We start from the raw sequence: 27,173 nt of genomic DNA, 5'->3' as shown, positions 1-27,173 counted from the left end.
ACAACATATGCGTTAATTAAATCTCGTCCGATTACAAAAACTCTAATCGCAAACGACCAGATGTTTCTTACTTTAAGCTAAATCGAACAATTTGAAATCATACAATTAAGCTATTGCAATTACAAACTAACCCAAAGGAAAAACACACATTCCACTACAACGAACGCACCCTACGTTTATTCGTCAATACCCACCCTCCCACCCCGATTTAAAGCTCAAAAAATTAAATGTTTCTCATATACAGGGTATCTCGTCTTTATTTTAACGTTTACATTACGCTTACACATAGATATTCATTAAAAAGTAGACATAGGGATTTCCTATTAGGAATATTATTAGGTACTTTGGCTTCCCTATTTTTATTTTCGTTCGTGTGCGATGTATTCAATTGAAGAAAAATTGATATTATCAATTGGTTTAGTGCCGGTAATAATTTAAGGGGCGTAAGAGACTTATTTTCTGTGTTGATCACTTTAAAATTAGTAGTTATTTGAATGCGATCCGCATAAGACACCGTCAACAACCCTCAATTTTAACGAAGGATATGAAACTGAATATTTTAATTTTTGTGGAAAAGAAAATAAGAAACTTAAGGGATATAGCGGCCGAATTTAATATATCTTCATCATAACCTAAAAGCATATTATTTACTGTTGTTTCTATTAATGTTTAAAATAACAATGCCAAATGCGTGCGCATGATATTTCGGTTGCATAAAATTAGACGTCTTTCAGAAGCATGTTTGTCATTTAAAAGTAGACATAGGAAATCCCTATGTCTACTTCTAAATGAATAGCACTGTATAAGACGATAAAACATTTAACTATAATGAAATTTTATGACCCAGAATAATTAATTCACGCCAGCTCACTTTAATTAATATTTAGACTTATTTACGGCTTATTGGAGGAGGTTGAACATGCCTTAGAAAAATGATAATTGTTTCTTTTAAAGGTTTGGTCAGTACTTGAATTTAATTTAGCTAGCTATCGCTAGCTAGTTCGTCATAAAAAGGAAGTTTTCCTAAGCTTGCGGTTGTTTAATTAGCCCTTGCGTATTTTTCCCACCAGCTTACGATGTTTTATAAATGAAAATTGCTAATAGATACGAGATGGAAACTATTTTGGGTTTGCGATACAGAATCCCATATTCCAAAGTGAATCTTCTCGCAGAGGTGAGAGGGACAATACCGGTTACGCCATCTGTGTATTTCTTGTGCAAGTTCGCTATAGTTAGTTTTCTCGGTAAAGTTTTCACTTCTTAGTTTTTTATTCTTCCGCTAGAGGTCACATGAATGTACCTTTCTATACAGTTTCTAAATTAAGTCACTGTACCTTTCTGTACATTGACTTTATAAATGTACTCTATAAAGTCACTACTTTTCTGTATTTTTCCCTATCTCTTGATTTTCCCTGATCTTTCATTTTGCTCTCGTGGTGTTCATTTGTGAAATTTAATACGCTATTACTTTACTTTACGTATGTCTACCTGAAAAGGGATTTGTATTGGCTATGTATCATTATGTCGGTTTACTCCATGGAATACGTTTTAGCTGATTTATTTTCACAAGTGATTTACGCCGTGAGATATGTACAAGATTATGCATTATATTAACACGTATATTCTTTTTAGGGATGTGTCTTCGCTCCTCCGTCTTTGCTTTTGTACCTGAATATCTCGACCTACCCATGTATCGGATACATGACGATATACGGAGCCCGAGCTACGATCATGACATTAAAAATAGATAGGTAACGGGCACCTTAATTAAGCGTTTTCAACAAAAATATTTGCGGAAGTAGTCCTAAATTTTCCACAAACTTTATAAAAGTTCACTTACGTTCATCGAAATGTGAGGTTATGTCACTTTATACTTCCTCATTCGTAATGGCTTATTATTCTTAAGATGGTAAAAACTGAAAACCCTGGTCAAATTCAAAAGTGACAGCTTAATTTTTTATAAGAGGTTATGTTAACTCCTTTGTCTACTAAATTGAAATATGCTGGGTTTAACGTGTAGGTATATTATTAACCCTTAATAAAAGTAGTATAATAGATATAATACACAATAGAATTATAGGTGCTCTTTTTTAAATTCTTGCTCTCGTTATAGTATTTTACATTATTAGCCAGGTAAGTGAGTTTTTACTGGCGATAGGAGAAGTTGACTGGCGAGCCGTTAGGCGAGCCTGTCATCTCCTAGAGCCAGTAAAAACTATTACCTGGCGTATAATGTACAATATTTTATTTGTTACTCATTTGTAAACAATAGTAAACGTAAATAATTAGTTCTTAAATTAATCTTGAAGAAATATCTAAAATATCATGTTATCCATGTAACAGAGACTTCGCATTAATTCTGGCCAATGAAATTACTAGATTACTAACTTGTAAAATTTTTACAGGTCTGCTGTCAGTTTTACAAGTCAGTAGCGTTTAAACATGACGTTTACCCGTTTGCGTTTTGTCTTGTTAATCAACGTTTACAACTGAGTAACAAATTAGTATATTAAGTATGGAGAACGGTAAGGGATTTTTACCGTTCGAAGACAATTGTTTGGAGGAGGAGCGAAGCGACGACTCCAATTATTGTCTGAGAACGGTAACCCTTAACGTTCGACGTGCTTATAACATTTTTTGCGCGATCGAAATTAACATTATCCAACCAATATAACTATGCACTAAGAAATTAACGAGCAGAATAAATCGAAATGTTCGAAGTGGTATGGTGTACATCACTAGGCAACCAGTTTAAATGTCAAAATTGAAATTAATAATTTCATAAAAATGTGCATGTGTCTGATGTAGTTTACTAGCTTTGCACTTCCTTTATGACTTTATGAGCGTCTTGCTATAGGAAACAACAGCACAAATTGTACGTTTAATGTACCTAACAATAATTAAAGATTAAATGTAATGTAAGACTGTTGATTTTTAAAAAGGCGTCGGTAAGTATTTTTGCTGTTCTGTTTTTAGATCGGTAAGTAATTTTGGCGTCGTCGTAATCATAGCAACTGGTAAATTCTACGTACTGTCATGGAAACACCCATGGTAAATAGTCAGAAATGACCGATCGCGCAAAAAAATATTTAAATTCCGTATTCTTACGCCATCTAGGTATTTACGTTGTAATCCACTAGTTTAGAGATGTAGGTAAGTTGTTCCTTTAGGAAATTTGTTCCAAGAGTTTTTACCTTAGTTCTTTATTTTCTCTGTCGCTGCCGCGTCGGCGAAAATATCGCAACCTTCTCTTTTTAGCTCGAATAAGAATGCATGACGGGCATTTGCCTTGTGCAATTTAAATTGCTGTGATTCGCGGTAAAACATTTCCAGTAGCTTAGCATTGGTTTTTCTCCTTTAAAATTGTATGAAATGAAAAAACGGGAACACACAGCCTACAATGTTTGTATAGCAAATATCCCAATGTACAATTATTATAGAAAATGTAAACGTAAAAACAAATACTGATCTCGTAGTTTGAATTTAATTCCGCTCCAAGACCCTTTGCGAATCTTTTACTAATCCATGGGCTTTGTTAATAAACGAAAGGGGCCAGAATACCTACATCTCAAGTAAACTGCTCGTGTCAGATTTGACAGACGTTTTTTGAACTAATCCTCCGCATTAACTAATACATGAGGTAACAGCATAAACGTCCCTCAAAGATGTATGTAGCTCAATACAAATATTACCTAATAAAGCTGTACATTCCTACATCAAAGTAATGCTTTATGATCATCATAATCCCTAACATGCATAATCTGGTTGAAAATCTGAAATACGCCGGCTTTGAAGATAAGCGCGTTGTTTGACAGTAGTTGATTATATATAAAAGGGGAGAGAAGTGCGTGATTTTTACAAAGGGGAAAAATGGATTTCTATTTCTCCATACGCATCTGTTTAGGTATTAGTTCTTTGATGAATGGGAATACGTCAGGAAAACACAATGATATATTTCTCTGCGAAAATATGTTGTTTTGTATCTCTTTGTTGCTACCCAACCTCGCGTTTTTATACGTGCCCACTTTCTCCTAATTATATTTGCTGCGAAAAATTTTTTTTTATTTATGACCATGCAGAATTTACTTTAATAAAACTTTAAAATCGAAATTAATAATCATTGTTAATTCGCGTTCGAAATTGTCAATGCATCTCTTTTTGTAGAACAACCAAAAACCAAAAAAGGTTTACTGTTTTCCTTGGTCGCTTTACGACCTACGAGAACATTTCTCACTTGTAGTACAGCGTGGCCTTTCGTTAAGGTTCTCTTCTTATTACAAAGATTCTACCACCCGAACATTTGTTGTTGTAAAACAAAAACTGAAAGTAATTTTAAGATTTCTTATTTTATTCGACCGCCTGAGTGCGGGGTAATATGTCCAAACAGGAATTTTGTTTCAATTTTTTTCATGTGTTACGGAAAAAAATTTTGTCATTATCAATCAATTAAGTGTGTATTTATTCGAATCCATTGTACGACCCGGCTACACTTTTTCATCTCAGATTTTTCTTTTCGTGCCCAAGAATTATGTGAGGTGCTAATGAAAATGTGTGTAGTTAATTCTTTGTTTTGTGGATAGCGTAGTGACCGCATGCCCCGCTTCACGTTTAACACAGTACTAAAGATAAAATTGATGATCTAATTTATTTATTAATGTGGGAAAATCGATCACTTATCACTGAGTAAAGGGTTAATTATAACAGTTTGCTGCAGGGGCTCTTCATACCTACTGAAAAGTTTTGTATACATTCAAGTCATTAGATGCGATTGTCTTTAACTGAAACTTTACCCCGCAATTACCGCGTTTTTCTATCCCGATGGCTACCCTTGAGATTTTATTTTGAACTAACGCACACCCTACTACTGTTTTAAACAGTTGGTAATTTCGTCTGCGATTAACTCAGTAGTTTCTCACTTAAACAAAACTTCGCACCATCATGTAGTTTGCGAATTGTTTAAGTTAAATCTGTGATTAGTTTGGTAAGCAATGCTTCTAAATGTCAGGCTTATTTGCAACTATAGGTGAAACTTGTTTTTCCTATGAAATTTGATTTTCTCAATTTAGTGATGAAAATGACATTTTCTATAACTTGCTGAATTACTGAAACGTTCCTCTTCTGTTGACCAATCAATAATTTTCAAAACACCTTCAAACAAAAACCAAAGCTCAAAGAATCAATCCGTGAATTTATTTACTAAATAATTGTGCACGATTAAATTGCGTGACGAAAGTACGGTGGAATCGACCGCATTGGTAGCCCTACAAAGGTATTTAGGTAAAATATTGAGAATATCAGGAAAGTTGTGGATCGTGCAAAGCAGAAATTTCCCTGTTATAAATGTAATCAAAAGGGTCATTGGGCGAAATAGTGTCCGATGAAAAAAGCAGACGGCAGCACTCGGAAGCTTTCAATGAAAAAACGTATAACAGACCGACAACAGTAAAATAAACGTAAGTGTTTCATGTTTTTGCCCTCTAGCAAGATGGGTCCTCCTGCTGCTAGAGTTTTCGTTCGAAGTTATCCATTGCCCGCAAGGAAAAATGAGCTGCCAAACTTTCTGTCGCGAAACCCGACGGGGGCGGACGACGCCATCATCGTCCCTACCCCCATTATTTTTGCCCCAAACTCGACGAGGCAGCAAGGAATTACGTGAGAGGGTGTTGAAACTGCGCCGAAATGAAGCGAGAGCCAGTACAGGATGCCCAGTCGGCCATGGGAAGTAACCTCAGTAGACCTCATGAGGCCCGACAGCACCGTGATGAGATTAGAGGGTTCGGACGATTCGGATTCCCGAGGGCAATCGTGTCGGACAACGGACCCAATTCAAATAAATAAAAGGAGTCATTCTAAGTACTTTAAATAACTTTTAGTCAAAGAAAAATCATTACAATATCACATCTACCCCTATCTAACTGCGATAAAACCAAAAAAGTACATTTTTTTAAGAAAAATCTTTATTTTTTCAGGTTTTTTTTTAACTTTTGCATTATTTTAGCCGTAGTTTTAATACAATTGAAATAATTAACATAAAAAACCATCAACAAAATAAATAAAATAAAAGCTCAAGATGTGGTTCTATCACAATAAATCTTTGTAGAATAACTTCTCACATAAAAAGACAAATTTTAATCACTATTTCCACCCTAATGTACCGGGTGACCCAATAAGACTGTTCCTCGGCCATATCTCGGGAACCGTTCGTCGTATGACTTAGGGGTAAAAAAAATTATTGGGTAAATCGGTCATGAAGAAACGCTGGAAAATATTTTTAAATTTTAGAAATGACCCTCAGAAGGCGTAACTGCCATCTTACATTTTAAAATTGCATTTTCTATAAGTTTCGCATAATAAAGTAAAAAATTCTTTTCGCACTTTTAAAGAGTACCAATTTATCTATCATTTTCGTAAAAAAACTCAGATATTTCAAAAACATTATAGATTTTTCAATTGTTTTTGCAAAATAACCTGCTTTAACTTCTTAACGGTTTGACCGATATTAACAAATTTGGTATCGTTGAAAAGAGCATTCCTTGAGCAATAAGAATTATATAGTTAATTAAGTTGAATCCTTCTCCGCCAGGGGGTTAGTTTTGACACCATGACCCAAAATCCTAAAAAAATCAAATGGAATGATATGACTTTTTCTTTATGAAAAGTAGCCAAATAACATCCAAAGAGGTCAGTGAAAACCGTCTTTCAAAATCTCGCTGCTAACCTCAAATATTGGGAAAATGAGATTAATGGATTTTTGAAGGCCAAGAACGGTGCGGTAAATTTTCTAAAACTACTAAAAATTTAGCTACAAACTGAATAAGATGTTAAAGAGGAAATTGTGAGTCTAAAAATTATAAATCATTCAAAAATATATGTTTCGAGGTTTCGAGATATTTCAATTTTTTGTTTGCTTTAAAATGTAAGGTTTAATGACTTAAATTTTAATTTTCAAGAAATGTAGTTTCATTTTTTGTAACTTTTTTGCTGGAATACTTATCCAACCATTCGTTTGGAATAAAATAGGTCCAAAAGCATTTCGATTGTGTTAAAATTTCAAAGAAAAAACAATTTTTAAAAATCTTTTGTGAAAATTCCTGAAGATTATTTTCGAATGCAGTTTACGTACAAATTATTTTAATAACTTCCTTATTGTAATAGCTATCTAGCAAGGTACGTATCTTACAACAAGCATCTCGCTACTAGTTCAAAAGTTACAGCCCTTTGAATTTTCTTTCGAAATTGGTTTCTTGTCTATAACTTTTGATTGAGGAGTCTGATCGAAAAAGTACGAATTGTTTTGAATTCTACACCCCAAAATTAATAAGAAAAAGTGTTTTCCCGGGACATTTTGGTGTAGTCGATTTTTGGTAAAAAAGGAAGGTTATAACTGGCTTTCTTTGAGACCCGAAAAAAAAATTGTCTCAGATCGACCCGGAAAAACAATTTTCTTATAGAATGTGCCCTGTAGAATACATAATTTCAAACAATTCCAAGATTGGGCTACTAGTTCAAAAGTTACAGCCCTTTGAATTTTCTTTCGAAATTGGTTTCTAGTCTATAACCTTTGATTGAGAAGTCTGATCGAAAAAGTACGAATTGTTTTGGATTCTACGCACCAAAATTAATAAGAAAAAGTGTTTTCCCGAGAAATTTTGGTGTAGTCGATTTTTGGTAAAAAAGGAAGGTTATACACTGCCTTTTTTGAAGCCCGAAAAAAAATTGTCTCAGATCGACCCGGAAAAAAAATTTTCTTATAGAATGGGCCCTGTAGAATCCACAATTTCAAACAGTTCCAAGATTGGGCTACTAGTTCAAAAGTTACAGCCCTTTGAATTTTCTTTCGAAATTGGTTTCTAGTCTATAACTTTTGATTGAGGAGTCTGATCGAAAAAGTACGAATTGTTTTGAATTCTACACCCCAAAATTAATAAGAAAAAGTGTTTTCCCGGGACATTTTGGTGTAGTCGATTTTTGGTAAAAAAGGAAGGTTATACACTGCCTTTTTTTGAAGCCCGAAAAAAAAATTGTCTCAGATCGACCGGGGAAAAAAATTTTCTTATAGATTGTGCCCTGTAGAATCCATAATTTGAAACAGTTCCAAGGTTGGGCTACTGGTTCAAAAGTTACAGCCCTTCTTTCGAAATTGGTTTCTAGTCTATAACCTCGACAAGCATTTAACGGTTCAGAAAAAAGAACAATAAAATTGCCATAACTACATATAATTTGTTACTAAAACTAATAAAATATCTCAAAACCTATTGATTTTTCTATAATGCATATTAGGGTTAAATCTACTCCTTACGTGTTATTCTATCACCTCTGCAATGAAATTTATCCAATTTCCAGTAACCCTGTATATTTAGCTTAGGTACGCATTCTTATTGATCTAAAAATGTCTGTACTATTTTCCGTGCATACGGAAGTTCGGTCATTTTGCTTTAAGGGCGTGCTTCCATAAACTTCGTCCTTCGCCATGTGTTCAATATGCAAAACAACTTCACACTCCCAGGAAATGGTCGCCATCAATTTTCTAGTCGAAAACTGGGTTTTATACGTTTGGGGGTTAGTGAACCCTTATGGACGCACAGGACTTTATTTGGTACTGGAGTTAGCATTTTTCCGTTTTCTGGACCCGATCGGTTTTGTGACAGCGTGCTGAGGTCCCGTTAGGGCCGAGTACTTCAATTATCCGAGTCTTTACTGGATTTTGTAGGTAACGACTTTTCTTCTGCTTCTGCAACAAACCACTGAATGGGGTTTCGAGTTCCAGCAAATTAATTTTATTTCTAAAGACGGTGATTCTTATAAACAAGCTTCAAGTGACATTTCCATGGTAAGCATGTAACTTCGAATAATCAGCCCACTTAATCAATGATGTATTCGAGTCTAAGGTCGACATGAATTTATTTTATTTCCGATTTACGTCACGCTCACGTGTATTATTTAGGATACTCATCCTGCCTCGGCCCTTTGATTGGGACCCTGGGCCAATACATCATTCACTGTCGATTTATGCCTCTCATTGCCCTCTTTGCCACGAGGTCTTGGATTTTTCGTATTGGGTCGACAACCATGACCTAACCGAGCGAATAGACTCACTCAGCAGTATAATCATAGTTGTCGGTCTACGCGTCGCGTCTAATTATTATGTCTAACTATTACAAATAAGGAAGATGAAAGTATTTGCCCGAGCTTCCAATGTAAATATCATTTATATTCCTTTAGAAGGGTTTTTCATTGTGGAAACGTATCCCTGGCCATTAAATAATTACAAAGGTTAATGGTAACATTAGCAAGAGCGAAATCGAATAAAATCGCAACAAAATTAAAGACATATTTCATTTCAAATTAGAGCGAACATTAGAATCGACCGCTATTTTGCGTATTTACAAAAAAGTTACGCCTCGAAAACTTTGCAATTACATAATGTTTCCCTTACACTGCACGACGAGGGAAAATGAAATTTCGAAAATTTTATTTTAAAGCCTCGCGGAACATGTTTATAAGATTACTCGAGTTTTTCACGGATACTTTTCGTGGAAAGTTATACGCCATCACCGAAAAATGGGTTAGTGGTACGTTTTGTAAGTAGGTATGCCGCTCTATTCAAATATTGACTACGAAAAGTGAGCCCGCTTTGCGTCAAAAGCTTCGTTATCGATTGGAGTCGTAGTAGTCGTGCCCGTGATATACGTTGGCACAGTTTAGGGAAGAGGAGAATTACGATATTCCACATAAATTACAACGACTGGGTTAGCAATATATTATTATATTGTTTACTACCCCAATGCCGAATGACTGAGCCAAGCTACAAAAATGGCGACTTTTATGTTACACTGGGGAGGGATCGTACGAAGAACATCCATAATAATTGTCACTACCTTTGTAAAGGTTCGGAAAATATTATTCAGGGTACGGCAATCGAACGAGAGCATTTCATTCGGCCGAAAAACATCCATTAAAACGTTTACACCTCCAGCGCAATTTTTCAGGCTTCTTCCATCGCCCTTTAGATATCGCTTTGAGGATTTGGGAACGAAGGCCGTGCTAGTGGCGGTTTTTTCGATAAATTTCTTTCCGTAACTGAAAATTCCGTTCATTCTATCTCGTGGAAAGCGAACCTAACAGCAGCGGATTAGGATAATCATCAATTATATTTATCCCTGATCAAATTCGCACATAAGGCCAACTAATTTCCACGTAACTTTTAGTTAAGCCTCTTTCTTTATAGTCAGAGCGTATTGATAGGTATATAAAATTGAATTGTAAAAGGACTCCACGGTCAGAAACTGTAGGATAGTGTGACTGGATGAAATAATTAGTCGGGTTTAGGGGAGGTTTACAAGTACGCAGTCGCTGATTTTTAGAGAAAAGTGATCTAACAGTTTTAAATATGACCTTTCTAAGAAACTTTCGCTCTAATGTGGTTAAATTTTTAACAATTCAAGCAGCGATTCCTCTGACACCCCAACTTCAGCCACTTTAAGTTGATAAATTAAGATTAGTCCAGGTAGAGAAGCATAATTAAAGGTGAAGTGAACAGAAATGCCACTGCGCACAAAATACGACGATGAAGCAATTTGTTGTTGTAAGAGCGGCTATCAATTTCGCAGGGTTATCATTTGCAAGGAATTCGTAAGCGTTTAGTGCTTATGAGATATTGGAATTCCATCACGAAAGCATCCTTATGGATTATTGCCGGTGACAAATGATGCTCTATTGAGAAGCGTGCGACGCGCTTTCGGTTGAGACCACACAATCAATAGATTTGGAAGGACATGTAAAATGAAGGATCGTATAGCGCAGATAATCTTTTCGAAACTACTATCTCGTTTCACAAAAAATTTGCATTTCAGCTACAGAAGCACAGTTTTAATGATCTTGCACGTAAATCTTGGCGTAGCACGCTGTTATTGTTATTTTGAACATGTAAGAAGACTCATATAAGTAGGTGAAAGGCGGTTACGATAATGGAAATAACAGTAGGCATCGTTTGTTCACTTCTCGTTATCTTAGGGTTTACCTCAATAGATCTACCTCAGTTTACTGGACCTGCATAATTAAGAGATTTGATTTGATAGCCAATTTGATTAACCAATCAAAGTTCTCTTAAGCCAACTGAAATGAAGTTAAACTGTCGTGGTACAGCCCGCATGCAACATGACATTTTTTGCTCTTATAATTTAGATTATTAAGCGAATCTCAGCAAAACAATTTAATTTCTACAAATAGTGAACAATACTTTTATTAAAACAAAGTGCTTCAGTTCCTGTCTCATTCTTAATCTCAAAATTATTTTTTCACTCGAAACTTTACGGTTAATTCCTCTACCGTTCAATACCGAATGAATGAAAAATCACTCAGAATGCCCCCCCCCCTCCCGTCTCTTATTGATTAATGGACGCCTACAAAATTGCTTCTTAATAACAAAATCGGACACCTTTAATCGTTGATTAGTTTGCGTCATTTTGTAATACCAATTAAACAATAAATCATACCCAAACACGGCCAAAATATGCTACGTTTATTTATATATTTATTTATTTAATTATTTATTATCTCTCTCTTGTTCTGGACCCTCAACAGTAGTTTCCACGATGCTGAAATGACATGCCAAATTCTCAGTGGTTATCAAATATCCTTAGTTAAGATAACTAAATATGATCCAAATATCCCACATCTTGTCTCCAGACATACGGAATCCCTAAAGAAAACGGAAATTAAAAGATGTAAAAGGGACAATCTGCCATTGCACCAAAAGGTAGCTTCATAGACAATACAATCAAATTTTGCTCACGCGTTTTGGTTGACTGAGTCCTTAATTTTTGTAGATATATGACAGTACATCGGAACCGATTGGCCACGGAAACGCAGACTGGTATTAGGAGATGTAAGAGAAGCAAATTAAATTCATTGACATCCGGACGCATAATTCTGAACGTCTTATTTTAACTAATCCCAATAAAGGGCAACGTAATATTGCAACGTCTATATTAAGTAAGTCTGGGTCCGTTAACTTGGCCCCCCCCACTGAGAGATTTGATAGTCGTATTATTTTAAAATGAATGCGCTCGTTATGCGCTCATATGCGCCACCGATAATAACTCTTGCGCCATTATCGTTTTTTAGAAATCCGAAAAAACATTTGGGGGGGGGCAAGTGAACGTAGCCCCCCCCCCCCCCCCCCCCCATGAATTAAAGCTAGCGCCATTACGGTTAAGTCATAAAAAAAATTTAAAAGGTGGAGGGTCTAGCGTTTTCAAAAGTTACGTTTTTTAACATGTTTTTTCTACTACATCGTACCTTTCATCATGCACTAAAATGAGCCGCAAACATAAATTAAACATAAAAAAAAACGTCCGGTCGCTTTGAAAATTGGTACACATGTTCTTAAGGATATCAGAAAGGTCGCTATTGTTTTTTTAGTTACGTAGACTAACGGGCCAAACAGTTACAACCCAAAAACTGCTCGAACCTTCAAAGAATGGTATCTTTTATAATAAATTCTTGTTACAAAGAACATATAAATGCCCGGTTTTCTGTGTCAGTAAATATTCATTAAACCTCAAACAATTTTGAAGATGAAAAAATAATATCGCGCATGCGCAATCTAATTTTTGTATTTGTTAAGATATTTAAATGAAATTGTATGTACGCACCTCGAGTAAAAGTAAAAGTAATGCTAATGGGAATGCGGAGAAGTCAAAGATACTATTTAGACGATGGATGTTAGTGTTATTTGATTTGATCGTCTGTTAATAGTAGTAATACTAATAGTGAGAAAATGGTTATTCAATTAAAAAAAAAACTTTTTAAAAAGTTTTTAGTCTTTGAAGTTTCATAACTTTGGATCTCCATAGGTGCGGTTGTCCGCAACTTAACTTTTTTTTAAGTACACTAAATGAAAGCCCTATTCATTCTCTATGCACTGATAATGGGTTGCTATGACTACAACCGTTTTCAAATAATCAATTATCAAAGTACCATCTGCATCCGCCATTTCTTTTCTTAAAGTCAAAATAACTTAAAAACCATAAGTGGTACATATCGACATGTGGGTATCAAAAGAACTGAAATTTCACGTAGAATCCAAAAATGTAATAAAAAATAGGGGTTTAAAATAACGAAGTTACTAGCCACTTCCGGTATTTCCGTAAGTGCGTCCATTTTGGAAATATTTTACATCGATTCGGCCTTCGGAATAACTCCTAAGTACAATTTTTAAAAACCTACCTATTTTACTTTCCCAGAAACGTTTAACTAAAGCTCCCAAAAAAACACCCTGTATAGTGTTTCTGAAACACTATAATGGTGCAAAGATTTTTGTTTACGGCGCATTTTGGCGATGTAGTAGAAAAAACATGTTAAAAAACGTAACTTTTGAAAACGTTAAGTTAGCCCCCCCCCCACTTTTTAAAATTTTTTTATGACAACCGTAATGGCGCTAGCTTTCATTCAAGTGGCGCAATTGAGCGCATAACCAAATGTATCAGGTGACCTAGTTACAAGCGACAAAATACGTTACTGGGGGGCCGTTCACTTGGCCCCTCCCAAATATTTTAAGGATAACCAAAAAACAAGAATGGCGCAAAGATATCTTTTTACGGCGCATTTCAGCGCATACCAGTACCGTATGAAAAGATGGCGCTAGCTTTCATTCAAGTGGCGCAATTGAGCGCATAACCAAATGTATCAGGTGACCTAGTTACAAGCGACAAAATACGCTGGGGGGGGGGGGGCTACGTTCACTTGGCCTCCCCCCAAATGTTTTTTCGGATTCATTTTAAAATAATACGGCTATCAAATCTTTCAGTGGGCGGGCCAAGTTAACGGACCCAGTAAGTCTGTCCTTGAATCACGCCCCACGGCGGTCATTTATCTTATGATTATAAATGCTACTTGCAAAAATTATATCTCTAATTCAATTAATTAATCTTAATTGAAAATAATTTACTTTGTAGTGCAGTATACTTATAGTGAGTTAGCACTTTATGCACATTTTTAGTAAAGTCCCACTCACTATACGACCAAATTGCACCTTTCTTCAACTAAGTAAGTTGCCCGGGTAGGTTGCACTATTCTTTTCGACCCCGTATTAAGCGATTGGACACGCTCGAGCGTAAGTTTTAATTTCTGTTAGTGTTTTTTTGTTTAGCACTCGTCTCGTTTAAATGTGAGAAACGAAACGAAACCTGGATTTTTTCTTAAAATTAACCACTTTACTTTCATCGTGTGACAAAATTCGAATTTCGAAGAAAAATTATACCAACACTTTTACACGCCCTTCACACAACGCAATTTTAACGCGATGATTTCCCCATAATTTCGTACTGATTAATGAAAGCCTACAAAATGGCTCGTTATTAACAAAATTGGACATCTTGCGTTAACAATTAAACATGAGCAAGCGAAATAAATCCTTCCAAACACGACCAACATATGTACGTTGCATTTCTCGACAAAAAGGTGGAAGAGAGACAATCTTTCATTCCACCAAAAGTTTTACTCTTACAATTCCACTGGGCAAATAATGTATTATATATAATTATATACATTTCGACACTCTGGAATTTTTCTACGATTTGTACCTAATGCCTAAACTGCCCTAGCCCTTGAATCTCGAAAAAAATTCTTTACCATCTCTATAAAAATGGGAAAAAACAGATCCAAATTTAAAGCTACCGTTACACCTAAATCAACTCTATTGCAGTGACTGTTTAAATACCGTTTAGAAAACAGTGCCAAACGTTAAATGTAATAAATATGGGTGAAAATGCTCACTTACACATTACATGTTGTATTTTGTGAACACATCACTGAACGGTACAAACCCTCTCTTAATTTACTGTAAATGGAAATCTCTCACATGGTTACATATTTAAGTTATGTGTATTTTTTATTGTGGCTTTCCACCCCTTTTACGAATATATATACGTGATACTATTGTACAGAGCCTGAATTTTGGATTTATTGTAATAAATACACTGTAATGGAAAAGTTTGATCATTTCAGAAGGTTTAGCAATAAATTACAGTTTTTTAAAATTGAGATTCAAATTGTGTAATTTCATTATTATGTGAATAAGGCCTCTATATTATTAAGTTTTATCCGCGACTGTTGTTTGTTATTTATGGCAACATTGTACAGTGTGTTCTAATTCGGTAGAGACTGCTTTTAAAGAACTTGCGGTTTTGGTGACCCTCTGCCACATCCTTGTGAAATTTTTTATTCGCGATTCAGATTATACGTGAGACCTCTGGTGGCGGCACATTGTAATTACCATTGGTGGGATAAGACCACCATTTTTGGTTTTGTGATTTATTTTGAATTCTAACCAGCTTATATACAAAATATTGACAATACTCCGCAAATTAGATGTGCAACTTGGCACTTGCAAATTGGTAACTAACCTAGTTAGTGTTGTGTTCGAGTTTACAATTAATAATCAGTACACATTTGCTAATCCTAGATTAATTACACAAATTACACTAATTTTAGGCCGACGTTCCTTCAGTTTAATTTGATTAGACACCTAAGGGCAAAAAATATTGATTAGAGGAAAGGAAAGCGTGGAAATCAGAAAGGATTGAAAATCGACACCTAATACCGTGATTTTGTGTACCTCGGGATGAAAACAATAGAATATTAAGACGTATTAATAGACGTGGTCTGAGACCCTCCCATTATGAATTCATTCCGCAAGCTAACTATTGTTTTCAATCTATCGAATCCCATTCCGTAGATTTACAACCGACCCGATGCGTTTACCCAATCATTTCTAATACTAATCGTGAAGGAAAATGTAACCATTTGTTATGTAACAGTTATGTGTTAAATCAGCTTAAGTGAAAAGGTGCAACGAGCAACAAAAAGCGAGTTATTGATTTTAGATTTTCTGTTCGTCCGTCCGTCTGTGTGCATGATGACTCACGAACGGTTTCGAATTTTCCAAATCGTTATCGTTTGTACCGTCTTAGGTGTATAACGACTAAGTTAAAAAGTTGTTGGCCAAACACCCCAAGATATACGTAGATAACGCTTTTCGAACCGATCACAAGTTGAGAACGATAAAATAAAGTTAGGGAGGGTATCAGTTTTTTCAACAAAAATGAATAAATCTGTGATTCAAGATGGGAGGTATTGTTATGCAGAAGTTCTTTAATAAATTTGATAAACGCGTGATATGAAATTTTTAAACAAAAAGACAAATTTGTGTAGTAATTAGATAGCTTTTGTGTATAATACAGGAAGTAAGATTGACCAGCTTTTTCCGTATTTTTTAATTATACGCCGAATTCTTTATTTTGGTCCTTGTCTCGTAATTAACCTAAGCCTACTAATATTTTTATAATTCCATTTTTTTTAATTTTATTTTTAAAGTTCGAAGTTAAACTAGACCATTAATTTTAAAACACCCTGTAGAATGGCGATCAAAATTTAAAGCATTCGCATGTAGTACCACTTCAGTATTGTTGATTTTGGAAAACTTTTTGAAATTCAAGTCAACGGAGCCATAGGTACAGGGCGCTAAAGAGAAACAGTCAAACGTCGAAAATTTTGAAAAATCTTGAATAGGTAACATGAAAACTTGAAATGTGGTATCAAACGACGTAGATTTTCATGTAGATTTCGAAAATGCAATAAAATATAGGGTAATCTATTTAAAATAAGAAGTGACATGATAATGATAATATTTTCTTTCGATAGATCATGAAAAACTGTTGGTATGCAAATTTTCAGATTTAAAGTATTAATGGAAGTTTAAATGCTTTTAGGTAACGGTTTGCGCGAAACCTGTCTCCGTATTTATGTCAATTACTATAATCAACTTTTTATATTTTTTAGATTGCTTTTGCAACACCCTTTCCTTTATGTCTTAAAATATGTGACCAAATTTGGTTTCATCCGATCAGAGGTTTAGCTGATGAGAGTACAAACGGACCAACAGACCGACATCATAGAGATTTTGTTTGATTCGGATTTCTGTTGCTTCAAAACGTGTATTTCCGTAAAAAAAAGGAGGGGGGGGGTCATTTTTTACACCAATGCAATATTACTAACGTGCGGGTAAACTTCTCTACTTCAAGCCAACTATATTTTCTTGACATCCTTCGTTACTTGGCGATTTATCTGCGTCTCACGTGTTTGTATAGGCTTCTCTTAAATTTAATTTCACTTCTGAATTGATCTCATACTCAATGACTGTAAACATTTCAGTGTCTTTCAAACCAACTTTAAACCACACATTGGTGCCCACCCCTACTACAGTTAGTAATTACAGTACGGTTTTATTCGACTTCGCCTGAAACCCCTAGTTTCTGACACGTGCTTATTCCTTTTTCTGTAATAATAACGGTTTACAGTTATTGAGGAAACAACGTTTTATTGCTAATAAAAATCGGATATAGGTTTTGGTCGTGACGGTTTTGGCGTATAAATTCAAAAGAAAAGTTTTATTGCACATATCGAGTTAATGAAATTTTCAATGTTGGTCTTAGGACACTACAAATTTGGCCAGTATAGAATACGCGATTTAATTTCTAATACAAAATATCCATATTTACTCGACGCTTGGCTTTAACGGTTACCTAGTGGACCCTACTTTATGTAATTTGTTAGTAATAATAAGTGAATCGTTTCCGAAATGGCTTTATTTGATATTAGATATAGTATTTGAGCGTTTGTTTAATGCCACATTATGTAGGTTAGATTACAGAGCTATTAAGCCAACTTGGGGTTAAATCCTAAACTAAATTTTCTGAACTGTTACCTCCTTTGATTAAACAGTGCGGTTAATCGTAGAGTAATTGTAATTTACACTGGCTTAGGTGTCCGTTTTATCTTATGTGTAGGTAAATGTTGACACTTACCTCTTGGGACTACTCCCCTACTCCCAATTGTGGTGTATTGTAGAGAAAAGTGCCCAAATAATCCCGTTTCCCGAAATTTGCGTGCGCCGTATTCGTAAAAAGGATGGAAATTTATACGAGTCCAATAGGGGTAGTTATGCTAATTGACGTTCAACACAATCATATAACTAGAATGCTTTCATTTTTGCATGCCCGTCATTAGCCGTAAATTGCAAAATATGCTGTTCTTCTGTCAGTGCATTTCCATGAAAATTTCGAGTTTTCCTTAGACCTTCGCAATAGAGGAGCAGGATTTTTATTATTAACGAGTTCCGGGAAGATTACAGCAAATGTATGATAATACGGTGGCTGGCGCTGAGTAGGTACCTATACCAATGAAAAAAGGGTGTTTTTATTTCATTTTTGTTTAATTCAAAGAGGCAACTGGAATTTGAACCATTCGGTGGTCAAATTATATTTCAATAATTGGCATTGTATATAGACAAGGTTTTAAACAATGTGGAAAGTTTAGATTTTGCAGCACATTTGCACTAACATGCTCAGGCGCCGTATGTTTAATATCATTCGACACGAATTTAATGTTGATCACACGATACGTCGTTAATTAATTCTTAAAAGTCACAACTTACTTGATAAAGTTAACAGTTGTTAATTTACTCTTAGGCCGTGTTTTAAGCAGCTACTCTCAATCTCTTTCAAATCCAACCTGCCTTGATCCGCAAACTTCACATTTTAATTTTGGTTTGTGGAGAATGACCTAGGATTCCAAATATCAAATTTTAAGCTTTGAATTTTGAGCTACATTTTTTAACAGTTCAACATTCGATTTTGAAGGCTTATCCTAAAGCATAAGGTCTCATTTACGATTCAAAATGCAAGGTTTCATGTAACCTTCAAAATTCAATCTTCAGGTATCTGAGCCTCAGATTCTGAGGTATCCGAAATTCCGAACCATCATCTCCTTCTCGGAGTCCACAATCCTAGGATTGGTTGAACGCAGTCCTCCACCCTTTCTTATCCTGCACTAATCTTTTCATTTCTACATAACTACCCTTGCTTATGTCCCTAATTAAGTGGTCTATGTATCTATGTCTCTGTCCTCCTACCACTCTCTTGCCCTCTGCCCTACCTTCTATAGCTAACTGTACTATCCTCGGTGTGTGAGTACGTCCCTATCATTCTATCTCGTCTCTGTACGGTTTTCCATATTTCCCTGTACTATCCCCAAGACTGCTTCGTTTGTTACCCTATCCATCCAGCTAATCTCTCATTATCCTTCTGCACCACATTTCGAATGCGTCTATCCTACTTTTATCTTTCCTGCCTATCGTCGCATAGGGTTATCTGAGGTATCCGAAATTCCGAACCATCATCAATCAATAAAATTTATTTGACGGCAAAATGGTAAAACTTTTACAAATGAAATTATAACCACATCAACTTAAAATGAATGTTTTTCCCTTTTTTTCTTCCTCTCCAGCCCCCCCCCCCCCATAAGTATATTGGTAACCCCTCCCTTATTAGATCCTTGTAACTTCCTTGTGTGCCTTCACTCTCTATTGTTGTATTTGTGCATCTAGGTCTCTATTAGTCAGCTCATTTTCCATCCTTTCTCCAACTCATTTCCTCTTTTCGACCTCAACTCGTCCGTATTCATTTCTTTCATCTTCTTTGTTATTCCCACAATCCTTTTGGGTTCATCTTCGTTGTCAAGCATTCGCTTTCTCCTTCACTCCTCTGTTCACTCCTTACCGCCCTTCCTCCCGACGTACGAGCCATCTTTTCCATTTTTGTTTCTAGTTTTATAGTTCATCCCCCATATCTCCGTTCCGTACATAATCATCCCTCTCACCATTACATCTAAAAGATATTTTCTTGTTCTGAAGTCATTCTTGAAACACGTACCTATCTCCTTTTCCCAACCTCACTCCCTTTTTTTTTAAAAATGCATTTTTAAAGAAACCTAATAACCCACGAACTAGGTCAAAATAATACTATACTGAAGACTTTATCTGTGTTCAACATTCGATTTTGAAGGCTATTTCAAAATAAACCCAAAGCTTAAGGCTTTTAAAAGGTTTGTCTTTAGAATTGCAACCCTAAAGTTCAACTCTTAAGTTTTACATTTTACAATTTATCGCTTCAGTTACGTTCAGACTTCAAAATGTAACCTCTTCATTAGGTATCTGAAGTATCCGAAATTCCCAACCATCATCAATCAATCAAATTTATTTAACGCCAAAATGGCAAAACTTTCTAAAATTTAAATTACGAGTATAACCACATCATCCTAAAATGCTTCTCTTCTTTTCTTTTCCTCTTCCCTCACTCCTGCTTCCCACCTCCTTGCAATTCCATACCACGTGTTCTATGTCATTTTCTTCCTCTCCAGAGAATTACAGTTTCTCTCTTCTTCTTATCTCCATTACTCCTTCCCTCTCTCCTCATTTCCACATCTGAATCTCGCCATTATTTTAATATTTTCCTTCCCTCCTACAAGTATTTTGGGTAACCACTCACTCCTTGTGACTACTACTTCCTCTCGCGCTTTTTATCTTCACCCTCTTGCATCCAGGTCCCTTTTTGCCAGCTCATTTTCCATCTTTTCTTTCTATTCATAATATTTTTCTCTTCCTTCCTTCCACATTCCTCGTTGTCAAGCATTCTTTTACCAAATCGCTCTGTCTTTCACTCCTTACCACCATGCGTCTCGGCGGCGTCTACTCCATTTTTATTTCCTCCTCTAATATACAATTCGGTGTCCTTCCATTTAGCCTTAATACGCATCTATAGTATCTTCATTGTATTAATTCTAGTTAATCCGATTCCTTCCACCCCCATATCTCCGTTCCGTACATAACATATTTCTTGTTTTGAAATCATTCTTGAAACCCCTCTCTCCTGTTCTCCACATCACCCCCTTTTTTAGCGTATTTTTGCAAATTGATTTTTAAAAAGGTAGATTTTAATCTCACTGACCGTAAATGCGGGCCCGTAGAAGAACGCTTGTAGAAAGACGAAGAGTGTACATGAGGTCGTGTAATTAACAATTTTAGGGACCGGGGTCGGCGACATCTGGGCGCCATCACCGAGCGTGATATACTTACATGGTGATTTTTCAGTTCTTTCTTACCTTCTTCTACAGTTTTGGTCTCATTGTTATCAAATTGTCGTCGTCGGAAGTTTTAGTAAACGCCAACTACTCCTGTGTGAGGGGTTATATTTTTTTTCCCTAGGAGCGAAATTAACCGCGTCTTAGAGGGCTAGTCGACTTAGGCGCCCAAAAACACGGTCCATCTTTCCGTGTCACCAATGAAACCTCGAACTATGAGAAATTGAGTACTATTTCGACAAGATCTTATTGATGGCTAATGGAGTACTAATCTTCTACACAAAAATGCACTCAAGTCACTTGGATCTCACACGAGGACTGATAATCTTCATTCGTTGTCTTATTTGTGCTTTGCATTTGGTACCCTGGATATTCTATGACTTCTTCTATCTTCTCCATTTTCATTCTCCATGTCTATTAAGTAGGGATTAAATAAGGTTGGGCTAAGTGGGCAACCCTGTCTTGGTCCTTTACAAATCCAAAACACTTTAGACTTCTTCCCTTCTATTCATACTCTCAATGTTGTCTCTCCATATAACTCCTTGATTCTACTCTTTAGCTTCCTGTCTATTTTTCCATTTTCCATCATATTTTCCCTTTCCACTCTGTCAAACGCTGCTATTAAGTTCATGAAAACCGCAAACACGTTTCCGCCCTACATACAGTGATATTCATTTAGAAGTAGACATAGGGATTTGTGCATTGGCTTCCCTATGTCTAGTTTTAAATGACAAAAACTCTTCAGAAGGATTCCAAAATTTTGCTGTCATAATTATTAATTAATTGGAATATTATTGCTTTGGTTTTTGTATTTTTATTTTTGTTCGTGTGCGATCTATTCAATTGAAAAAAATTGATATTGTCAATTGGTATAGTGCCAGTAACACTTTAAGGAGGGTAAGAGACTTATTTTCTGTGTTACCTCCTATTCTATTTCGCTTTCATTCACCATTTCCATATGCCGCGCCGTTGTGATTATCATGATTCCCCTATAATTTTCCTATCTCCCCTTTTTCTATCTTTTCTATAGCCTACCCTTTCTCTTGCTTTCCTTGTAGTACCTTGATAAAATGATTTTTTCCATTGCTCTAAATGTATTTATTTTTTTCCCGCTTGTTTTGTTCTATTTCTTCTTTTTCTTCTCTGTTTATCACCTTCCAAAAATTCTTCTCTGATTTTATCTCCATAATTTGCTCTTCCTATTCTTTCCATTTCTCCATCTTTTTTTTCTTTACATTTTCTTTTGTCTGTTATCTCAACTCCTTCCTCTCTATTTCCTCTCTTCTTTCCTCCTCCGCAATTTCTCTACATGTGTTTTTTTTTCTTCTGTACACTTTCTGTCCCACTATTCCTTTCTTTTATCACTTTCCTCTCCTTCAAATGTTTCTTTCAACCTTATTGCTTTCTTAATACTCCCCACTATTCCACTCCTCCTACTTCTTCTCCATGTTCATCTAGCCTCCACAGTATCTCTGTCCACAACTGTTTCCCCATTCTTTTTGCATCTTTGCCTTTCTTGGCCTTCTAATCTTCAGATTGAAACTCATTTCCATCGGTCGGTGATCCAATTCTATCCTTGCTCCTATGTCTTAGATTCTTGTATGTCATCCAGTATTTTTTCATTTACTAAAGTATAATTAATTACCGATCTTCCTCTTCCTCCCTTGTATGTAAATTGTCCGTCTCGATCCCCCTCTATATTTTCGTTTAGAATTCTCCATCCTCTCTTTTTTGACAATTCCAACAATACTTCTACCTCTTTGTTGTCCTCTTGATTTTCTCTTCTCTATTCCTGTTCCCAATATCTACCTATTCTTGTTGGATTTCTCGACGTCTCACAAAAGCTGACCAGAAAAGAAAGTTGTCAGGAGCGTTTGGACGCTGTAACTATCGATGACAGTTGTTTTTCGAGGATTGTCGCAGACGGCGAAACGGGGATGTTTCATTGGAATCCTCCAAAAAAAAACAAGAATCAATGTCAATGTAAATGAACTTGTTAATTCTATTTCCAAGACATTGTCCGCCAAATCGACCGTTCATTTGTCCATCTGATCGCTCATCTTGTATTCTTCCCAGAGACAATGCTAGGAAAAATTTGAGGACGTGATATACAAAGTAAGATATTGCAGGGAATCTCAAGAATGAAAAGGGAAATGAACCACGGCTAGCCAGGGAAAACGGGTCTTTCAGTGAAACAACCACCGAAGTTTTGATGATGCTCTTATAATTTTTGGGCGCCAGGCGGGCAAAAGTCACGCTACAAAATAAATGAAAATAAAAAATAATACAAGTTTTGTAAATCCTCGGGCACTAGTGGATATAAACACCCTTATCCTGGCGAAGAATCTGCAGGTACACAACAGAACAGTAAAAAAATAAGCAATTAATTAATTAATTCAAACTTACGTATCCCGTTAATGAATGGGTTTCGGATTGGGATATAGGTAAAGCAAAGATAGCTAATTAAATTAAAACATATGGCATAACGTGTTAACAGAGAAAGAGTTACCAATACCAAGACTACTTCTAACACACGCAGAGTGCATTCAGTCAATCACCCAAACCAAGAGTACAGTACAACAGGACGTAGCAATATGAAGGAGCACTAATCGGACGTAGAGGAAATGCTATAAATAATTTAATATGAAATACTATGCCAAATGTATTATTATAAAGGCATCACGTATTTAAATGATAGCAAATTATGCAGGTGTAAATGTAGTAATTAATTAATGCCAGATCCATGCTAAAAAAACATTTATCTAGTGGAAAATGGTATCATTCACTGCATTATGTAAATCGCCCTATGTGTACCACATCATGCTGAATGTTTTCAGATGATCTTACTTGCAAATTGTAGTGTTATTTCCACATGACATGACGAGTTAATATTTCTGCTCTGTGAACGACACGCGGACCAAAATAGCATTTCCCTGGATTTTATTTAATTCAGTTATACAAACAGAGATCGATAGTTGACTAAGTAAAACGCGTAAATGTCTTATTTTCCCTCGTCACCTGTAAAAATAACGTCAATTTCGTTTACACAAACAAATCAGAGGTTACACCACGTTAGTCGCTTTGTAGATATTTCTACCTCTATGAACATCAGTTAAAATGTAATCTCAGCTTATAACTAAAATGGCTTAGCGAGAATTAGGTACAGCCAATCAGGCAGAGGGTGTGAATAATAATCTAGGATCTCATTTTCACTATATTGTTATAATTTATCGTACACAAAAGGGATTCACTGTAAGTGCCAACGGATGGCGATTTGTATGCGACTACACTAGGTCGCTTTTTTACTGTTATTTAGATTGTTCAAAATAACTACCGAGGAGTAAAAAGTCGTTGGCTTCAGGCTAAAATATGAAAGCACTTGAAGGGCTGAAACATCAAATATTTATCTCCATTTTGAGCTCTCGTTGTGCCTCTATCCTATTTAGCGAATTAGAGGGCCGAGGGTGTGCTCATTGAAGGACTTTGTAGGGTGCACATCACACCAATTATTTCGGATCGCACTTATTTCCTACGATCTGGGTTAGAAAATGTTCTTTTGGGTTAAAAAATAAATTTCATAAAAATAATATTCACTGTGTTCAAGATAAGGATGTCTATCGTGGAGATCTCCGAAACCATAGAAGATACGATGATGGTCAAACACTTTCTTATTGCCACTATTTGAGGTCTACAAGATAGCATAGAGAGATTTTCAATACGTTTCGTTTCGAAGAGATCACCATCAACTTCATTTTTTTTAGGTACACCCTGTATTGAGTAGCATTGTATTATTACTAATACCACGATGTATGGCATACAAAAAAAAAACAAAAATTGCAACGATTGGTTTCAGCAGAATGGTGCACCTGGCCACGATTATGGCGTTGTGCGCGGGTGCACCATCCTGTTGAAATCAACAGTTTCCAACTTTTGTTTTTTTTTTGTGTGCCGTACATCGTTGTATTAGCAAGATAAAAAATCTTGAACAACGCGGTACTTGCTGCCCCCTAATTAAGCATTTAGTGTGATAATAGTAATGTTCTAACGGAACTGATTGAGTTGATGAAGGATAATTGTGTGCAATTTACGTTTCCATAACTGTTTCATGTGGAATGTTTTATGTTCAGCCAACCCTACTATAGAAACAACATACTAATCATATCTTCCTTCTTTTTCAGCATGGAACAGTAGCGACGTCTAGTGAAACCAGCGTAGGCACTCAGCCTGGAGGAAGTGTTACGTCGCGAACTGCCTCAGAAACGCCGCAAGTTCCAACGTCGAGTGGACACCATACGGGTGCCAAGTTTAGGCACGGTCTCCTTCAACTCATGATTCACACAATTGACCCCCTTCATGATGGTCAGTATGCAGGTATCACTTTCTTTAATTACACATATTCATGTGTAGGATTTTGACAAAGTTACGTATACGCATGTGATTGATGTTGAATGAACCTCCTCTTCTGATTAGGTTTGGTAATAACTGGATACCATTCCTCCTTGTTTGGGAATTGTTTTCTGTGGTTGCATGTGGATAACTTAATAAAACCTTGATATGTGTAGAAAATATCAAGTAAAATTAAGGATGTAATAAAAGATTAGGACTGTACTGGACAGGGGTTGGGAATCATGAGAAAGTACGCAAGGAAAAGTCTGTCACGTTTTATTAAACCGCTTCCGAAATGACACATTGGAAGGAACTAATAACACTCAAAGGTTAATTTGCGAAATCAGCTTGACCTAAATGCAATAAGTACGTAGAAAGGCACTTCCTTTTTCCAGTTCATAAATTCTCTCGGAGACGAGTAAATTGAGACACCATTCAGTGGTTGGCAACTATTAATAAAACCTCTTAAACGATTAAGTTACAAATTCAATATTTGGCCAATATTTGAAGCGGGCGAATTCCGGTAGAAAAAAAAATAGGAAACTTAATCAATGGTTTCTGTAGAATAATCACGTTTCACTGGGAACGTGGGCGATTTTATGAAACATAAAATTTTCACAGCGAAAGTCGCCTGCTTTTTATTTAAATTTAATCCCCATTATTTCTGTTAATGGTTTTTTCTGTTTTGTTTTCGTGTAGTCGTGCAGCAACGCTATTAGAAGAGTTATTGGTTTTGCATGACTTACATTTTTTAAACGTAAGGCACTTGCACCAAAATTACGAAATCGGCTGTTGGAATGGCGCAAAGGTTTGAGTCAATTATCGATCAGGTTTTTTGTACTTGATGAAAAGCAGCTATACACTGACGACATTAAATAATAAAATGAGCCCTTTTACTAATTAGCGACACTTTACTCATTAGCAACAAGATCCTACTCAAGCGCCAGTTTTAATAAATCATCAATTTATGGCGCCTTTAGTTTTTTTATTTTCGTTAAAATTTCGTTCGTACATACACAATTGGGCAATTAACTCAATGAAAAGTCTTCTCTTCGTTTTTTGATAATAACATTCAACTCGATCTAAAAAATTAGAATTCAGCTAGTAGAATTTGCATTTATATCATAACTCTTGTTACGCTCAAAGACGAAAATAAAAAAAAAACTTTGAGAAAATAAAAGAAGTGGTTATTTGTCGGCTTATTATTCTTTTTTAGGCTATCATCACAAAAACGTTGATTTTGTGGTCGCTTTTGCGGCCATAAAGTTTCACTTTATTGTACGCTTCTGTCAAACTTTACTTTATTGTACACATCTGTCAAACTGTACTTATTTGAAACTGATGTGTGAGAAACAGTAATCTGTTTGATACAAAGCGTCTATCTGGTCTAGCCCCATCAAGGATAGGGCCATCCACGTGTGTTTTTTTTCATTTTCGGACTTGTAGGAATGTTTCACACTATTTTGCATAATCACAATGTTCACATTTAAAATGATAGTTTGACGTTTCAATCTTTGCTGCTTGCAGACCTTTTTGAAGTGTAGAACCAAAACATGAGGAAGATGTTATTGCTTACATTATTATACGAAGAATCACCAGCAATTAACTGAGAACACAAGTAGCTACCTATACCTACCATCAAAGTAGGTAATCAGGTTTCTAATAATTGTACAGCATGTTAACTATAAGGTCTTGGAAGCCACAGTTACGAAGGACCTATTGCATTTGACATTATTAAAATCTTGTGCAACGGAGAAAGTTGTGATTGTACTTTTACTCTCAAACGCCTGCTCTTATATCATACCTAT

At 35.8% G+C, this 27,173-nt stretch overlaps 1 protein-coding gene across 6 annotated transcripts in view; it reads left to right on the top strand.

Annotated features, from left to right (window-relative positions):
- LOC116159371 (sodium/potassium/calcium exchanger Nckx30C-like) overlaps positions 1 to 27,173 on the top strand; it is a 117,240-nt gene that overhangs the window by 17,203 nt on the left and 72,864 nt on the right. For 4 of the 6 annotated variants that reach the window (XM_031472340.1, XM_031472341.1, XM_031472339.1 and 1 more), the window contains one exon: positions 25,158 to 25,350. In XM_031472340.1, coding sequence (XP_031328200.1) covers positions 25,308 to 25,350 — 43 coding nt within the window. In that variant the 5' untranslated portion in view covers positions 25,158 to 25,307. Of the gene's footprint in view, positions 1 to 1,651; positions 1,752 to 25,157; positions 25,351 to 27,173 lie in introns of those variants that run through there. The other 2 variants (XM_031472342.1, XM_031472338.1) reach the window with 2 other exon arrangements.

This window comes from Photinus pyralis, unplaced genomic scaffold (assembly GCF_008802855.1).
Source record: "Photinus pyralis isolate 1611_PpyrPB1 unplaced genomic scaffold, Ppyr1.3 Ppyr1.4_LG1, whole genome shotgun sequence".
Classification (NCBI taxonomy): Eukaryota; Metazoa; Arthropoda; class Insecta; order Coleoptera; family Lampyridae; genus Photinus; species Photinus pyralis.
This window is presented reverse-complemented; position numbering and strand designations above follow the sequence as displayed.